The 19,689-nt window shown below is 46.9% G+C and overlaps 1 protein-coding gene across 3 annotated transcripts in view; it reads right to left on the bottom strand.

Moving 5' to 3' along the window:
- LOC119167769 (SH3KBP1-binding protein 1) overlaps positions 1-19,689 on the bottom strand; it is a 433,186-nt gene that overhangs the window by 28,785 nt on the left and 384,712 nt on the right. The window contains exons 16-17 of one of the 3 annotated variants that reach the window (XM_075865767.1): positions 19,537-19,606; positions 13,281-14,154 (exon numbers count right to left, since the gene is read on the bottom strand). The exons of 1 other annotated variant lie outside the window; for it this stretch is intronic. In XM_075865767.1, the coding sequence (XP_075721882.1) occupies positions 19,547-19,606 (60 nt within the window). In that variant the 3' untranslated portion in view covers positions 13,281-14,154; positions 19,537-19,546. Of the gene's footprint in view, positions 1-13,280; positions 14,155-17,018; positions 19,607-19,689 lie in introns of those variants that run through there. One more of the 3 variants, XM_075865766.1, reaches the window with a different exon arrangement.

The raw sequence follows: 19,689 nt of genomic DNA, 5'->3' as shown, positions 1-19,689 counted from the left end.
CGCTGGTGGCTCCGGGAGGCTAGTGCTTGCAGGTGACTTCGAGCAGGTTGAGCTAACTCGAGGCGAAGTCCCGATGTCTACGTTGCAGACGTTAATATCGCGTCACAGCTAGACGAACGGCTAAGTTTAGGTGGCCAGCCGATACAGAGCCACACTAAAAACTTCTAGAAGAGATGCTTGTTGATCTGTTTCTACACCATGTTGGTCAGCGACTATTCTGCCTAGCAGGGCAAAATCCTGCGCTTGAATCCCCCTCGTGTCTCCTCGCTCTCTTCCTTGGGGACAAGAGACCTCTACATGGGTCCAATCATGTGCGTTTAATTGATGGAAACTCCGCCCCAAAAATATTTTGACTCCACCCCTTTTTAATTGGGAGAGGGCCCTCAACTAGCGAGAGTGAAAACCTGTCGGGTTGTTGTCATACGCTTTGGCCACCAGAGCCTTTCCCACGCTTTTCCCCGTGGGAACGGTCAAGCGTTTGGCTCTCAGCCGGTGCGTCTCGTAGTCTAATCCTTGTTCGGGGTATACTGCGGCCTTCTACGACCTTGCAGACGCCGCCGCAGTTACAAAAGGATCAAACGTCGGCGGCGACGTTCTAAGAAGAGCACCCCATTCTGCACTTCTCGGCGGCCTTTCATGCGCGTGCCGTTCTCACGGTCAGTGGCGGAGTACCGCACCCGTTAATTGCCGTGACGCGGTGTCGCCAAAAATGGCCGTCCGTGGCAGTATCATAAACTCGTGTACATCTGTATCCACCATATCGCATTGGTACTCAGCCCCTAGAAACCCGTGGATTACTAGAGGACTGCTGCGTAGCATAAATAAAAAAAGATAACCTTTACAAAAAAGTAAAACTTCAGCCGTTCAACCTGTCCCTCAGGACCCGCTTTAAACTCTATTCACAAACTCTTACTGTCCTACTCAAAAAAGCCAAACAAACCTACCATCAAAATAAAGTGCTCGAAAACGGGAATGACAGTAGGAAAAACTGGAACGTAATTAAAGAATTCTTACGTCTTGATGAGCCAAATGCACTTGAGACCGAATTTTCGGATGGCACCAGCGTTCTAACTTGCCCTGTCACTATCGCCAATTCTTTTAATGAATCATTCTTCAGCAACTCAGTATCGTCTGTCACTAACTTAACTTCGCTGTCTCGCTTGCCTCACTCTTTTTTCTTAAAAGCCAGGTCACCTGCTGAGGTTTTTTGCACTATAGCAAGTTTGAAGACGACTGGATGTGGCCTGGACTCAATTTATCCAGCAAAAATCAAGCTTGTTGCTCGTGAGTTATCTTCTGTGCTCTCAGAGCTTATTAACACTGCATTTCGTTCAGGCATTTTTCCTACAATCCTCAAACAAGGAAAAGTAATACCTGTATTCAAAAAGGGAGACCGAAAAGTTTTTTCCAATTATCGCCCTGTAACAATCCTCTCATTCTTTAGTAAGGTATAATTGAGAAGCTCATTGTAAATCGCCTAATGGACTACCTCACAAAATTTAACCTTTTGTCACATAAGCAGTTTGGTTTTCGTGCTAAGTGTTCTACCGAATTAGCACTGATTAAACTAACAGATAGCATAAAACAGTCCATCGATGAGGGGCTCTGGGCAGGGGCGTTATTTATAGATTTAACTAAAGCCTTCGACACTATAAAACACTCTATTTTGTATGATAAACTTAATTCATTGGGAATTTGTGGGCCTTCTTTAGCCCTTTTACAAAGCTACCTCACTAACAGAACCCAGGTTGTCAATTATGGCGGTGTTTTATCCTCACCAATAATAACTAACCAGGGAGTCCCACAAGGCTCAATTCTGGGACCTCTCATGTTTCTTATCTACATTAACGACTTACCATCATCATTTAACTCATCTTACTGCATTTTTTATGCTGACGATACCACGATATTTTCTAGTGACAAAAATATTAACAATCTACTAGCAAAATTAAAAACACTGATGTCGCGAAACTTGTTTCATGGTGCAAAAATAACTTGTTGAAAATCAACCCTGTTAAACAACTTTTATGTTATTTCACTCGTCCCAAAAAAGCGTTACGATTTCACCCAAAATATACATTGATAACTGCGTCATTACCCCATCAAAGTTCACTACTTTTCTAGGTTTCACATTAGACCCTCAACTCAAATATAACATTCACGTGAATTCTGTAGTCAAGAAGACTGCTTTTGGCATCCGCATACTCATTCGCCCAAGGCATTGTTTTCAGCAACACATTTTAAAATCGTTTTACTATGCTTTCATTAACAGTCACCTAACCTAAGGCATTTCATCCTGGGCCAATACCTGCGCCACACACCTAACATCTCTCATTCACCTTCAGAAAAGAGCAGTCCGAATTATCACACATAGTTCCTACACAGCATCAGCAGCACCCCTCTTTAGCACTCTCGAAATTCTACCGTTCATTTCCACCTTTCAACTGAAACTTGGAATTTTATTATTCAGAAGTAGAGTCGGTGACATTCCCACTGACATACTTCCCCTCACACATCTTCACAATACTAATAACACACGGTTTTCTGAAAATAGTAACCTTCTGCTTCCAAAAGTAAGTACTAACTACGGCAGAATGACAGCCTTGTTTTCTGCAGTTTCTTTCTGGAACTCACTACCATCAATTACTAAATCAAGCCCCTCATTACATTGTTTCCGGTGGCATCTAAAACAGTTCTTACTAACAACATGCGACACCTGAATATGTGTGTATGTGTATATATATATACATATATGTGTGTGTATGTGTGTATATAAATACGCTTGTATGCATTTATGTGTATGTGTATAGGTTCTGAAGTGACACTGTATTAGTTAGTGATATGTGTGTGTTATGTTATAGTCATTTAATCCAATTAGTTATCTCCTGTTTTATCACTTACATGTAAATATTTTGAACTACCTTAAGTTTCAATAAAACTTTTCATTACGCTCATTTTGTTTTATTCGCTTGCTGTTTTTTCCTTGTTGCCAATCTTTTCTATATTTTTATACATGAATTCACAGGAGGTCTCCCTGACAGTTTTTACTTTGGGACCTCCTTCTGTATTATATCAAGTTTTTACTTGCACTGTATTGTACTGAATAAAGAGCTTCTATCCCCTCGATATGTCGTCGCACTCTGACTTACCACCTCACGCCTCTTTCTCTCTCACTCTACGCCTTCATTCCTATCCTTTTAATCCCTCCTCACCCCCATCCCTTGTGTGTGTGTGTGTGTGTGAGTGTTAGGCACTGCGCCGTGCTCCCGACCGGGTTGCAGAAATTAGGTGCCTTTTCTCATCTTCTAATTACTACCACCATCCCTTGTGAGCTACTGTTCAGGTGTCGCTCGCTGAAGCAGACAGTTACGGGGCTCACTTTTCTCTTCCTCTCTTTCTTAGAACCACTTAATCGTTCCGGTAGGTTTTTCGCCTCCCAGGGCACCTCGCAGCCAATTCCGGTTCGGCCTCCCTGATCACTGGAGAGGCCTGGCTTCCCACAACGGCCCAACTCCGTCCTCGAGCCAAAAATGCGGTGCCTCCAAACCACAACCGAAGCGGCGTTCGTCGGACTCGCGGCTAATCAAGAGCAGCAACGAGCCATCAGAGAGCCCCCTTCCGTGCTTCTGACCTCGCACTCTGGCGTCGCAACCAGCGGACATTGTCACGCTCTTTCGCCCCTCCGCGCGGCGGACGCTATCCCTCCCAAGCACCAGGAACACTAGTCCCACTTTCCTGTGCTCCCTATCGCAATTATTTTCATAGTGTCATGTGTTTATGTTGTTAATAATGTTTTTTTCTCCTTTGTCACCATTTTTAGCAGCAGTTACAGGGCTGGACTGAGATTAGCTGCCACTCATAGCAGTGTCAATTTAACTGCATGGGTGACGTCCGGCTGCCTTTGCAGACCGGTAAAGGAGAAATTTAGGAGAGGGGGATGTGGGAATTGAGGCTAGCCCGCTGCTTTTGCGCGTGCTTTGCCGCCTTTCCTGCCGTTCTCATGTCCCAACATGACTGTGTTTGTGTGAGTGGTTGTAAAGGAAGAGGAAAAAGACACCTAATTTCCGTCTGCCCTAAAGGGCGACACGGTGCAGTGCCTTATAGGGGGAGGGGGGAAGGAGGGAGAAAAGAATAGAAGGAAATAGGTGAAGAAATAGAGAGGCGCAGTTGTCACTGCAATCACAGTAGCCAGCAGCGTACGAGAGTCCGCTTGAACTTCTCGAAGTGAGGGGGCGTTTCTACCCCAGCAGCAGGACTCTTGGTTGAGTTGCGTGGATCCGGGTTGCCCGCCGAGTGCTGTAAGGCATACAGCACGCAACGGGTGGTCTGAGGGTAGCGCATCTCCGACCGCGCACAGAGCAGCGAGCAGGGATGCGATGAGGGCATCCCGCGGGTCCTCAGCAGGCTTGGCGGGTGTAGCGGGCGATGGGCTCGTTGTAGACGGGCTCACCGTTGGCACGAAAGATCGGCGCGGCGCTGGTACGGGGCACTGCAAGCCCGGATCCTTTGAAAGGCTCTCGGGAAGGTTGGCCCTTACCGCAGCAGCGTAGGAACGAACCTCGCGGCGCTCCTCGTGTACTGCGGCCTTGACCGCGCGTCTGGAGAGTGGCGTCGGGGCCGTGGCCAGCAGCGTGGCCACTTTTCGCTCCTCCTGCCAGCGAGGGCAGGTCGGCGTGTCGGCTGAATTCCCCCCTCCGCAGTTAACGCAGGGGGGACGCAGGAATCGGCGGCCCGGTGTTGGCGGCCGCATCTGATGCAGGCGCCGGCACGCGAGCATGCTTCAGACACATGCCCGAAGCGCCCGCACTGTAGCGGACTCTAGCGGACCTTGCGTGCCGCACCCGCAGCTGGAGCCCGCAGAGTGTGACCCGGTCAGGTGGTTGGCTGCAGGCGAACCGCAGCCGCACCGTCTGCCGACATGACTCCCCTCCTCCGCTGTCTGCAGCGCTGGGAGAGTAGAGTGACGTTTAACCCCTCTCATCCGGTAGCGGATGTTGACTGTAGCGCCGCGCGCGGAGTCTCCTGAGAGGTTTAGCGCGCGTGCATCGGGAATAGGTGTTCTCTCGTCAGATACTCTCCAGGACGCGTATTTGGAATTGCTGGCCCCGCATCGCACGAAAGAGGGAAAAGAAAGAATGCGAGGAGGACGCCAGCGTCAGTATTGCTCGTGCGCTATTGGTTCTTTTCGGTAGGGGACGTGCACGCCTGTAGGTGACGTGCTGGTGACGCACGCACGCGCCCGCGATGGAATGTGCGGAGTTTTTCCGGCTGTTCCATCGTAGGGAAGCACCCACAACCTGCCGCCACACTCTTTCTCTACCTTTCCCTTCTGCCTTTCTGCATCTCTCTTTCCCTCTCCCTGTAAGAGCTGAGCCGAACCGTGCTACCCGCAAGAGTTGTAGAAGAGTGACTTTTTTGTTTTGTTATATTCAATTAACCACTACATCATACACGCCACTGCTGGCATGGTTGACGCTCATGTGCGAATTAAATTTCGAAATTACCATCTAACGTTCAATCACATGCATCACACTTCTGTCACACACCATACCAGTTCCAGCTGCCCTTGCAGAAACGCGATTCCGACTGTCATGGCAGATGCCCAGACGCTCACGTCTGAATTAGACGCCAGCACATCAAACGTGAAGCGTGTTTCGGTCAACGACACAGCTCCGAATGACATGGAAGCCTCGCGCACATTTACGTGCGAAATAGACGCCAGTTCGGCTGGCCCATCTGACGTAAAGTGCCTCCTTGTTGGACGGATGCGCACGAGTGGCCCGCCAGCTACAGCGAAGCAAATAATAGGACGATCCACGTAGTATTAGTTGCATTGCTGCTGTCTGTGCTGAAGGGGTCACGGAGGCACTTCCCGTTGACAGTCGGAACCTCTTCGCTCATTGAAACCCTCACCGTGCTATCGCCATGTTATCTGAATTCACTCGTTCGCACCCTCGCTGCACGGTAGCGATCCATCCAAGACACTGAAGGGGTGAGGGTGCTTCGGCAAGATGAAACAGCCGTAAACACTTAAACACTTCTCTTTGTTTGGGAGATGATTTAGACTCCAACCAAAAGTTTTGAAGAAACCCGACGTTTCCGAACCGCCTTGGTTCCTTCCTCAGGGGTGACTGCAAAGGCTACTAGCAGCAGCGTCTTCAAAGCACTCGTGGTGTGGCTAATGACCCCCCCCCCCTCTCTCTCTCATTTTGCCGTGGAGCGCAGTCCGTGTGAATACACTGGGGGAAGGGTTCCGAGAGAGCGGTTGATATTATGGGCTGTCCTCTGTATGTGCCACGACTCGAGTAACAACCTTCTCCTCCAGTTCGGCTCGCTTTCAAGGATGGCTGTCGCTTCAAAATTTATCTGGTGATCCAACGTATCAGCATGTTCGGCGACTGCGCTGCGCTCTTTGTAGAACTTCCGCACATCTTTGGCGTGTTGCTTCAGTCGTTCCGGTAGGTTTTTCGTCTTGTCGATATACGACGAGGGGCACTCAGCACACGGAATTTTGTAAACGACGCCGGCACGCCTGTCCATTGTCGGCCGGTCTTTCGGGCGGGAGAGGAGGCGGCCCAGCGTACACGAAGGCACGTGCGCGATGCGAACCCCTTCCTTCTTGAAGACCCGCGTTAACATCTCGCTGGTTCCCTGAACGTATGGAACTGCGACCGCGACTGGTATGCGTTTCGGGGGGCTGCCAGTTGAGGTTGATTGGTGTTTTCGTATCCTATGGTGCTCTGCGCGGCGGGTGGTGGCTCGAATGAAGTTTTTTGGGTATCCGTTTTTTCTGAGGTCAGCAATTACGCGGGCCTCCTCTTTCTTTCGGTCGGTGTCATTAGAGCATAAGTTCTTAGCTCTCTCGAGTAGCGTGGTCACAACCGAGGCCTTGTGGTAGGCGGGGTGGGAAGAATCGAATTGAAGGTAGCGGCCAGTGTGCGTTCGCTTCCTATGAACGGAGAACTCCAGGCCGTTGCGCTTTCTTGCCACCTGGACGTCGAGAAAGGGCAGGCAGTGGTCACTTTCACACTCGGTTGTGAATTGTTTGGCTGGGTGCACAAAATTTATGTGTTGTCTGAAGTTTTCAACTTCAGCCGTCTTAATGACGCAAAGGCAATCGTACATATAACGCAGAAAAAGCTTGGGTCGCGACGAGAAGGAGCTGAGTGCTTTCTCTTCTATGTACTCCATGGCCAGGTTTGCCATCGTGATGGAGATGGAAACTCCCATCAAGGTTTTACTGTTCTGCCTGAAAATGGTTCCTTTGTAGGAGAAGTACGTACTGGAGAGGCAGAACTCCAGTAGACGACAGAGCTCATCATCCGTCAAAGGAGTCCTTTCACTCAGGCTTGCGTCCTCCTCAAGGGCAGCATAGGCAGCGGAGACAGCTAAGGGAACCGGCACGTACGTTGGTGAACAGATTGTGAGAAGAGCCTGCAGCACTACCGTATCGCACGTACGTTGGTGAACAATGAAATGACGTCAAATGAGACCCTTCAATTCTTTATTTGCAAACTGTGAAACATACAGAAACATCACTACTGGTTGGACCCATAGCCGAAGGCTAGTTGGGGGTCCAAAAAAAAAATAACTAACTAAGGGTTCCATGTACAAAAAAGATATATCCACGCATACATATAGTTATCGTGCATCCTTAATTTACACGAGCGAAACAAAGGGAGAGAGAAAGTGTCGGTAAAAGCACGATTGTTTTTAACAGTTTTAACGTACAAAAACACGAGTAAACAAAGCAGATGCTCTCGTCATCGCCGATGCTCACATCTGACGTTAGCTGCACGATGTGGCTGGCGTCATGGACATGAGTTGGTGTCTTCTGGGTTAGTGGGGCGAAGATTTGGTGTAGAAAATTTGAAAGGGCTCAGCGTGGAGAGGAAGTGAAGTGTAAAATCGGTCGGAGGGGGACGTCAGACTTGTGAATTTTGTAGTCCATAAAAACTTGGTGCGGATCTGTTACGGCAGATTAGTCGCAGGTAAAGTGTTCTGAGATCCGGGTAATGCTTGAAAATTTCCGCGAGTGGCTTGTTTAGCTGTGTGTGGGTTTGCTTCGTTGGGTCCTTTAGTAGCTGCGTGTATGCGTCCTCTTCTAAAAGAACTGAAACCTTCCGATCGTAGTCCCCGCTGTCCAACACCACCGTCGAATGGCCCTTGTCGGCGGGCAAGATGACAATGCTTCGATCTTGTCGGAGTTCCCGAAGTGCCTGGTTCTCCTCCATGGTCAAGTTCTTTTTTCTTTGCGACGGTAATTTCGAAAGGATCCCAACTGATTTAAGCCTAATTTCTTCTCTGGTGCCCGGCCTCACGCTTTGGACGGCTTCCTCTACAGCCGCGACAAGTTTCGGTAGACGGGGCGTCGTCGACATGTTACAGCCATGTCGCCAGGACAGAAGTTTCCCAATCAGTGAGTGGACGAGATGAAAGATAGGTGTTCCCGTGACTCCGCGACGACGACAGTGACTGCCGGCGTGTCTTCGGGAGATCGGCGGCTGAGCGAAAATTTGCCCCATGTCTGCTTCAAATAACCAGGAAGCGGGCAATCTTGAGGGAGTTAACAATGCCCTCTGCGAGTCTTCCTCGGTGTCTGAATAGGCAGCTCGAGCACCCAACTGAAGTCTTTTCTTCGCTACCTTATTCTGTAACCCAGACCCCGTCCCTCGTTACCTCGGATTATGGCAGGGGCTGCGCTGCTTAGCCGGAGAGGGTCTATTGCAGAGCGGGGAGCATGATTGAAAATGAGGTGCAGGTGTGCAAGTGTAGCCGGTCTCGCTGCGTCACCAGCACGCCACCTCCAGAGGCGAACCAATAGCGCGCGAGCAATCCTGAGGCTGGCACTGGTGTCCTCCTCGCACTCTTTCTTTTTCCTCTTTCGTGGGATGCGGGGCCAGCAATTCCAAATACGCCTCCGGCGTCGCGGACGGTGAGCCACGAGTTCGGTTCGTACTGTCACGGTGGATAGACGTGTTTTTTGAGCGCTCCGGATCGACTGCGCAGATAAGTTGTTTTGCATGTTTTGAGCTTGTCTTTATAATTATAGGGCAGCAGTTAAAGTCCCTGTAGCACTTATTTTATTGTATGGCTTTTTCGGGGGTCAGTAACCAGGTATTTATAAGTTTGTGCATGTGTGTGTTAGATTTTTTTGTTTTTTGTTCTTCTTTTGCCACCCCGTGGGGAAGGTGCACATTCAATGAACACGCAAATTTTTGTAGTAGAGCTTAAACTTTCTTTTTCTTTCGTAGGGCAGGGCTCGATATAGTTTTGTAATTATCAAGTGGGACAAGTCATAGGGACGATTGGTGTCGGAAAGACATGGTTGAAAAACTGTAAAGTGTTCAGGATGTGAGGTTGGTTTGAAAGTGGAACCAAGTGTAGAAGCGGAAGGAGAAGAGGCTGACGCAAAGTGTAGGCAATGTGAGGTCGAGGAAAAAAATGGAGAAAATGATGGTTACCCAGAGTGACCTGCTGATGAGAATCACCGATCTTGAGACTGCGTTGGCGACAGCGCAAGAGAAAGAAGAGGCTGACGCGAAGTGTAGGCAACGTGAGGTCGAGGAAAAAATGGAGAAAATGATGGTTACCTAGAGTGACCTGCTGATGAGAATCACCGATCTCGAGACTGCGTTGGCGACAGCGTGAGAGAAAAAGAGGGCTATGGGAGAAAGGCTGAAGTCCGCCGAGGAAGCACTAGCGAAGCTGAACAGAGAAGCGGCCTACGGAGAGAATAGTAGAGAACCGGCAACCAGAACGGTGGAGAAGGAAGAACAAGCAAGTTTGGAAAAAACAGGTTTAGCCGGTTCAACTGTCGCAAGGCCCAGCTTCAGCGAGGTAGTGGTGGGGCTGGGAGGGGCCAAAGCAGTCGGCGTCACAGGTGCAAGTAACCCCCAGGTGCAGGACGCTCCAGCTGAAGAGTCACAGCATGTGATAATCGCCGGGGACTCGAATTTAAATCGATGCACAGAAGACATCAAAGAGAAAGTAAGAGGTGACAAGAGGGTTGCCGTAGGGGCGTTCCCAGGACGCAAGCTGGAAGCAGTCATGGGGCAAGCGAGCGCAAAACTCAAAACTACAGTTGATAGACGAAACCTCGTGATAATTTCAGGCGGTTTAAACGATGTCTTAAATAAAGATACAGCAGGACTAGCAACCACACTGGCGAAAGACGTCGATGACATGCGCGCCACTTCTCCTCAGGTACAGGTAGCGATATGCACGATACCGGAGGTACCGGTGCGTGATAGCAACCTGCAAAGAGCGGTTGTCAACGCAAACCAAGAGATATGGCGGATGAGTCGAGAGAAAGGCTTTGAGGTGGTGGAAATAAACAGAGAGGTGAAAAGTGGGGTGGTTTTCAACGTGACAGAATTCACTTCAATGGGCGGCTAGGTCATGAGGTGGGTTGGCGACTTGCAGGACGCGCAGTAGCTTTTTGGGGGGCAAGCGGGCCCTTCGGGGTGCAGGATAGCTAGTGACGAGGAAAGCAACCAGGGAGACTCTTTTACAGGTGGTATACACAGATACGATTCCAAAGTCGCACCAGTATCTAAGATAGGTAGAGTCCGGGGCAGAAATAGACGTAGCCACGAAGGCCGAGCCAATTCATACATAGGGTATATTAACATGCAGGGTGGTAAGAACAGGCTGAAGTGGGAAGAGATATAAAATCAGCTAAGGGAGGAGAGGCCGATGGTATATGGTTTTGTGGAAACACATCTGAGGGACATGGGACAACCTCCTAACAATGCGGACTACACATGGGAATATTGTAATAGAACAGAAGGCAGCAGAAAGGGGGGTGGTATTGGGGCATTCATTCATAAAAGTACAGATTGGCAAAGGGTGAAGCAAGAGTGCAAGGAACATTTATGGCTAAAAGGGAAAGTGGCAGGGCAAATGACACTCATTGGTTTCGTGTACTTGTGTACAGGAGCAAAGGCCAGAGAGAAAAACCAGGTAATGGTAGAGTGTATATCAAATGACATTCAGGAGTTAGGAGGAGAGTGCAAGATAATTATACTAGGAGATATGATTGCGCACATAGAAGATATAGATGGGTATACCGACCCGACAGGCAAAATGATCATGGATATGTGTGAGAAGCTTGATTTGATCATTTGCAACAGTACCAAGAAGTATAAAGGGCGAATAACATGGGAGGTTGGAAGGCTGCAGTCGACGATAGATTACGCACTTATGTCACATAGGATGTATGATAAGCTCAGGGGAATGCACATATATGAAGGTGGCTCCAGAAGTCTGGGTAGTGATCACAAAGGTATCAAGCTAAGTTTTGGAAGAGCAGTGAAAGTGGGAAGGAGACAAGATGAGCAACTACAGGAAAATTTTTATTCAGAAAGGCAAATTGTAATAGTCACTAAACAAATTGAGAAAGTAATCACTGAGGATAATAAAACAGTGTGGACATACAAGAATCTAATTACACTGTTTGAGCTAGAGCTTGGTAAGGCACGTGACAAGTCATCCCAGAAAAGAAGACACAAGCCCAAGAGTTGGTGGGATGAGGAAGTTAAGAGAGCCATAGCAACACGTCAGGAAGCCTCTAGGGAACACAGACATGCTAAGCAGCTGGGTGAACCGACAGATGATGTTGAAAGAAAATGGGAAATCTTTCTGAGCTGTAGAAGGGATGCATCCCTTCTGATCAATGAAAAGATTAGAAGAAAGGGAGCTTAGTGGCTGGCAGAAGTACATAAAAAAGATAGAAAGGCAGCTGCAAAATTTCGGAACTATCGAAACTCCCTAAGAAATGAAACAAATTTAGAGTGGAGGTTTATAACTACAGCTCAAGGTGCTAGGATAGAAGGGGACGAAGCTATTGATTATATAAAAACAAGGGTGACAGAAAAATTTCAGCAAAGGAGTGCCTTATGCACCACAATAGACAGGGATGGATCAAGTGGCACAATGACTCCATTTTCACAACGAGAGTGGAAAAGGGCTAAGAAGAGGGTTCCAAGTAGTACATCAAAAGGCCCAGATGGCATTCCATTTATGCTGATAAAGACATTGGGTGCGAAGTCTAAACAGACTTTGAGAGAGGCAGTGAGCAGAACTATAATCGATGGTGAAGTCCCTGATGGATGGAAACTTAGCAGGATGAGCATGATTCATAAAGGAAAGGGGGACAAAGATGACATAAACAACTACCGTCCCAAACAGTGACATCAGTGGTCTACAGGCTGGCGATGCAGATTATAAAGGAAAGACTGCAGGCATGGATAGAGGATGAGGCGGTGCTGGGGGAACTGCAGAATGGGTTTCCGAAACACAGGAGGTTGGAAGACAATCTGTTCTCACTGACGAAGTGCATCGAAATAGCAGAAAAAGAACACAGGCCCCTGTGGCAAGCATTTTTGGATATCAAGGGAGCGTACGATAGCGTGGTTCAAGAGGAATTGTGGGGAATACTGGACACACTAGGTGTGGAAGATGGAGTCGCTAATCTTTTAAAGGATATTTATAAAGGTAACAAGGTAGTTATAAAGTGGGAAAAACAGGTATCCAAGCCCTCAGAGGTAAAACGGGGGCTTAGGCAGGGGTGTCCTCTGTCACCCTTATTATTTATAGTGTACCTACAAGGATTAGAGGCCAAATTAGAGGGAAGTGGACTGGGCTTCAACCTCTCTTTCATCAAACAAGGAAAACTCATTGAACAGGCACTACCAGCATTGATGAACGCAGATGATCTAGTGCTAATGGCCGACAACAAGGAAGATTTGCAGAGATTGGCGGACATCTGCAGTAATGAGGGAGATAGGTTAGATTTCAGATTCAGTAAGAAAAAATCAGCAGTCGAGATTTTTAATGACAATGAAGGTAGTGAGCTTAGAATACAGAAGGTCACGCTAGAGATAACATATAAATACAAATATCTGGAAGTATGGATAAGCAATGGGGCCGAGTACCTAAGGGAACAGGAAATATATGTGTCTAATAAAGGTAACAGGAATGCAGCGGTAATGAAAACAGGGCATTGTCGAATTGTTGTGAGAGGAATATGGAAAGGGGTCATGATTCCTGATCTGACGTTCGGCAATGCGGTCTTGTGCACGAGATCAGAAGTTCAAGCAAAATTAGAAATTAAGCAACGTGTATGGTGACCCCGCTACTCACCGTAGCGGATCACCGCGGGTTCACGCTTAGCAAGCAACAGAGCCGCGACTTCGTAACGTACTCGCATGTAGCGCACCGCTCCACGCACGCTCAACTAATCAGGTGTTTAGCGCGGCGCGGCAAAACAGACAGCGTTCCAACACAAAACACACGACACTTTATTGCCTCTGGCGACACCTCGAACCACAGTTCAACGTCCGCTCCCGGGACGCGGGGAGCAAAGGCACCCGCATGCTGATGTTCAAAATAAGGGGCGAACCGCGAGCACGTCGCAGCTGGCATTGGCGACCTTTGACACGCCGGTTGAGAGTAGGTCCTTCGCGGCCATGCTGCGCACTCTCACGATGGCCACTGGGCCTGGTCGCGAGTGTTAGGGCAAACCTCGTACGCATGGGCCTACGGCAAGTGCGGCTCGGTGCGGTACGAACACTTCAAGCACTAGGCTACGCCGCGGGCTTAGCGTACAGTACCGAAGCTAGCACTCGTGTAAACACGCCTGCCGAGGTGCCAAAAGCCACCCCAGGCAAGCTACAGTCTGGCGATTCCCAAAGGAGACGCGGACGAAGGAAAACACGTGCTTACCCGGCGCCGACCACAGAGGAAAGACTCCTCCCTCAGCGCGCATGTACCGCGTGCCGCGCTTACCGCGGCACGGTAATCAGCGCCCAACTAAGCCTCGGCAATCAGGTGTCGTCCACTCCTGCAGTGACGTCGTCCTCCCAGACTATGTCCACAAGACCCTCGCTCTAGGTCCGAAGTTCGCTGTCGACCGAGAGAGGTCCGTCCGCACCCGAGCTTCTTTCAATGGTGCGCTCTGTGGCTGGCCACGCTTCACCAGAGGATTCGGACAGGTGCATTTCGGAAGGCGTCGACGTGCTCCTACGGGGTAAGCCTACCAGCAACAGCCTTCCGGTGCGGAACACGACCAAGTTTCTTAGAGACAATGAACTTTGTGTCGTGCCGTCAGATAAGGAAGGTGGTTTCGCCGTTCTTCCTAATTGCTTGTACCTGGAAAAGAAGGTCACAGCTATCGAATCTGTTTTCAAATGTTGTACCGACATTCGTCTAGATAGAGTAAAAACGCAGGCCAGGGAAATGTGTCGTAAACAAGAGTTAAAACAGTTAGTGCAGCACGTTATCAAAAGTGACAAAAAGGGGCTCGGCATGTTTTTTTCTGCCAAAACACATAAGGTTGACATGACCTTCCGTGTCATTGTGACAGAAAGTGGTACGTGGCAAAAGGAACTTGGCTTGTTTACTCAGACCCATCTAAATTGTCTAAAGATTGATGACCCATTTGTGATAAAAAATTCACAGGCTCTGATAGAATTTTTCAAACAGTCAAATCAATCTAATCTTTTTGGTTTTTCAATTTACATAAAGGACCTATACTACTCTCTGCCTCACGATGAGGTATTAGAATGTATAAGGGATAACATAGAACTTTTCGGGGAATTGAACTTCCAATTAAAAAGTGGCATTAGTTCGCGAGATTTTCTTGACCTGGTTTTGCTGTACCTTACGTCTACTTTTGTTCAATGGAATGATTGCATTTATCTGCAGAAAAGGGTGTTTGATTCGGCTCATGCATAGCACCTCTACTCAGTGATCTTCTATTGCAAAAAGGGGCAAAAAACTGCAGGAAAAGTTAGAAGGCTCGCATGTCGTCAAAATATTCAGATACGTGGATGATTTCTTGGTTTTTCTAAATTGTAATTCTTCTATGTTCCACTCGTTTGCGACTCAAACTATAGGTGTGTTCGAAGATTGTTTAAAGCCTCTTGTGTTGACACATGAAATGCCCGAGAATGACAAGTTATGCTTTTTGGACTTAAAACTGGTTTTTAGCTCACAGCACATCTGTTGGTGTTATGAACAACGTGCGCAGAAACCTCTACTTCCCTTTTCTTTCGCTCACAGCAAGTTAGTTAAGCGAGGCATAGCACGAACCTGCCTTGAGAATGCCTTAAATAGGTCGTGCGCCCACAATATCTCTGCTAGCTTCAAAGCTCAAGTTCCCCGGCTTAAGGCTTCAGGTTTCCCCGAGGCGTTTATCGCGTCTGTTGCTGAGACGATCCTGCGGACTAATAAGGCAGAGCGGAGGAAGCGACAGAATCTGAGCAACACGGATACAGAACGTGAAAGGATAGCCGTGATTCCATACAAACACCAGATATCACACAGGCTCAAGAAAATCGGAAAACGTGTTGGAGTTTGTGTCCTGTTCTCGGCACCGTTCAAATTAATCAGCCTCACCAAATATACAAACCTCCTGAAAACGCAGTCATCGACGGAATGCAGAGTTCAACATAGAAACAGGTAGGCGGCCTGCTCCCGGAAAGTTGTCTATAGGACCCCTCTTTTATGCGGTGCTTGTTATGTCGGAACGACCGGAAGGTGTCTGAACGATCGGCTGAGAGAACACGCTAACAATGTTAGAAACGGAAAAGATGGTTTTCTCGCTCAGCACTGCACTGAGTGCAATTGTGTTCCCCTCTTCAAGGACACAGCGACGCTGTACAAGCACAGAGATGAGAGCACCCGAGTCATTGTCGAGGCCGCGCAGATGGCACGCGAACAGGTGCCTTGTATTAGCAAGCCCTCCTTGGCTCTGTCTGAGAGGGAACGCAGGTTCCTCGAAGGTTTTGGTGCGGGCAGGTAGTTATACTATCTTTGCCTTTCTGTTTCGTTTTCTTTTAGATTTTTCTTTGCTGTTTTTCAGTGCTTTTGTTTTTGTGTTGTTTGTTTGTTTTTCTCTTACTCATGTTCTGCTCTTTGTGCCATATGGTTTTTATCACATGGTTACTGTCTCCTCTATAAATTTTCGTGCTCTGCGCAATAAACTCAGTTGGAAGTTAGCGCTCGTGTCTTTCGTGTCCTTCTTGTCTCCGTGTTGTCCTTTTGTTTTCGTGCTATAACTATCGTCATGTGCATGAAGGTCAGGAGTTACGCATTTGGGGTGGAGGAGACAACTTGAGGCTGTAAACAAAACAAATACATGTAAGGCTGTGGATGTCTCAGACTGACGGAAAACATCGTCGCCACAAAACTTGAAGCTAAAGTGTACTGTGCTTGAAGCTGAGGTGCCGTAATCCTTGTACTCTAAGCTCATCCTCGTTAAATTCAGGTGTGGTTGCAAAACAGTTTCAAGCGGCGTTTTTTTTTTTTTTTTTTAGCGAAGGTGCACACCCACGTGCGCGTGGCGCCGCCACCATAGGAGCAACTGGTGACAGTAGATGCGGCTCTGTGTCCGATATAATGATACAAGCGATACCAAAGCTGCTGAGAACTGGCCGAGAAGGCCACGTCCACACTATACATGTGGTGAACCTTTGGAATACTTTTTTGCAGAATGAAATTTCTGATTCTTAGCAACAGCTCTCTATTGATTATCTAGCATAAATTTCTGACAATTCTTACGTCTTAACACTGTCAGATTGTGAAGCTGACACCCTAATTTGATATGCAAACATTCTTTTCATTACAAAACTTAGATGTTATTGTAGCATAACCACAAGGGGCACACATTTGTGTCTAATTCTCTATTCAAGTTAATTTTTTCAACAAGACAAGAACATTAGTTCACACAAAGATCTGTCAAAAATCACTATCTTGTTAAAATGGGCAAATTCAAATTAATTCTGAAAGTTGAGTGGCTAAACTAGTTATAAGAAAGTGCTGGGTACACGAGAAAAAATTTAACATGCCAAAATTGACATTCGAAAGTGTTGATCACCAGTGGTCGATTTCAATAGGCGTGGTAACGAGAGAGTCAAGACACACTGCAAACGTGCCATGAGTGTAGGCCTGTAACATTTTGTGACATGCGCGATGTGATGTTTGTATATATGTACATTTTGTCGTCTAATAAAAATCAGTTAACAAATTTTTATTAAACAACAGATTCATTATCTATTAGGTAATAATACCAATTGTCTTTAGCAAGCAAAGAACAAAAGCTTTCTAATGGAACAGAATTCACTCCAATGAGCACAATTCAATCCAATAAACATAGTAATCGTCGTGCGTCAGCAAATAATGACTAAAATGCGGAAGCCACATTGATGAAGTAATCTCTGCCGAACATGAATAAAGAATACTGGCAGTTAATAATTTGCTCATTACAAAAATAGGCTAAAGTTAGCACTGTGCATACGAACTCAAGAAGAAAATCATCAAGAACAAGTTGATTCACATGTTAATCAGGACAAGGTATTCTAGAAGGGGATGTTATTGGACTATCTTACATGGTATGCTTAAGGAACATGTCTCAAGGCTGCCTTTTGAAAAAGATATGGTCAGACAGGAAGGAGACAGGAGTGAGACTGGAAGAAGTTCAGAGAGAATAAATGTGAAAAGAATAGTCATTCAAGGCACTAAAGTGACCTAAGATCGCGAAGTCAGAAGTTCGAAACCTTGCGAGTTGGGGTGGTGTTTTTTTTTTTTTTTTACTTTCGAACAGTTAAAAAAAGGTCACGTGAGCTACGAGTCAGATGAAGTTGAGAGCTGACGGGTGGTCAGCTGGTGTTCTACAATGCTAAGAAAGTGCAACAGAACCCCTGCTTAGAAAGAACACCGCTGCCTAGCATAGAATGACAAAATTTGGTTTGAATGAGGATGCTGAACCACTCTTAATTGTATATTTATTTAAAACGCATGATAAGAAAACCGTTAAGAAAAAAGAAGAGGTCTGGGGTGGGGCCTCACTGGCGACCACCTGCCACTTCCTTACCAAAGCAGGATTGGCCACCTTGGTGCAGTACTTGGCCACTTCCTTACATGACTACAGCAATTAACCATTGGCCCTCAGCACCCAGCGGCTGCGAAGCAACTGTCCTAGGCGGCGGTCAGACCTGTGACACAGCGAAGGGTGCCAAGAATGTCTGGGTAGGACAGGCTGCCATTGGAATCTGAACTTGACTACCTTTGACACTAGAACACGATCTAGGAAAGCTAGTCTAGGTGTCCTATTCGAGGATTTGTAGGGTGTTCAATGAGATTTAATAGGGCTCAGCAAAGGTAGGAGGACACACGATGCTTATACAATGCTGATGAACGAACACGTCCTATGCTACCGTGGATTAATTGATAGAAAAGAAGTGGGGGTGGGGTTTCTTATACATATACAAGAATATTGCAGGCAACATAGAGGAATACTATAGCACCAGTGAGAGGGCGGCAAGTATCATAATTAAGTTTACAAAAGGTGCAAGATGAAGGTGCTTCAGGCCTACGCGTCTAGTATATCAAGCCATGATGATAATTTGATGGAATGCTTCTATGAAGACGTAGTGTCAGCCATTATTAAAGTAAAGTCAAAGTATACTGATCTGATGGGCGACTTCAATGCCAATATTTGCAAGAAACAGGCCGGAGACCATTCAGTGGGGGAATACGGCATCGGCTTTATAAATGCCAGAGGAGAGTCATCAGTAGAGTTCACAGAATTTAATAACTTATGGATCTTGAACACCTTCTTCAGAAAACGGGCTAACTGTAAGTGGACGTCACTAACTCCTAATGGCGAAGCTAAAAATGAAATAGACTTCGTTTTGTGTGTAAACCCAGGCATTGTACAAGATGTAGAAGTAGTTGGTGTGATCCGATGCAGTGACCATAGAATGGTAAGAGCTTGTAGTCACCTAGATTTGAAAAAGCAAAGACGAAAATAAATACGCAAGAATCCAAGTAATGAACTAGCGGTGAGAGTGAAAGTACAGGAATCCAGAGTTTGGCTTCAGAATAGATTCGAGTTACTAAACGAGGTAACCGACAATAGCGTTGACACAATGAACGATAATCTTACTTGTATCATCAAAAAGTGTGCAATGAAAGTCGGAGGTACAGTAACTAGACAGGACACTGGCAAACTATCTTAGCATATGAAAGATCTTATTGAGAGATGACAAATTATGAAAGCCTCAAATGCAACCGACAACATATAGCTACCGTAATAGAGCTTTCGAAGTTAATCATTAGGCGTAAAGTAGCTGACATCAGAAAATACAACATGAAGAGAATTGAGCAGGATGTAAAAAGCGGCAGAAGCCTAAAAGCTGCCAAGGCAAACTTATGCATAGGCAAAAACCCGATGTATGCATTAAGGAACAAGGAAGGCAATGTCATAACCAATATAAATAGGATAGTTGAGGTGGCGGGAGAGTTTTACAAAGAGCTGTACAGAAGGCAGAACAGCCAGAATAATATTGCGAGAAACGAATGTCCAGAGGAATTCGACATTCTACCAGTAACGACAGGGGAAGTAAGAAAAGCTTTAAAAAAAATGCAAAGAGGCAAAGCCGCTGGTGAGGATAACAATGAACCTCCTGAAAGATGGCCGAGAAATTGTGCTAGAAAAATTAGCCACCTTATATACAAAGTGTCTCTTACCAAAAGGGTACTAGAATCTTGGAAGAACGCCAGCATCATCATGATCCATAAGAAAGGAGACGTCAAGGACCTGAAAAATTACAGGCCGCTCAGCTTACTGTCCGTTCTCTACAAACTATTTACAAAAATAATAGCTAATAGAATTAAGGTGAC

The sequence above is a fragment of the Rhipicephalus microplus genome, chromosome 6, assembly GCF_043290135.1.
Source record: "Rhipicephalus microplus isolate Deutch F79 chromosome 6, USDA_Rmic, whole genome shotgun sequence".
Lineage (NCBI taxonomy): Eukaryota > Metazoa > Arthropoda > Arachnida > Ixodida > Ixodidae > Rhipicephalus > Rhipicephalus microplus.
Note: the sequence above shows the minus strand (reverse complement) of the source record. Positions and strands in the feature narration are given on the sequence as shown.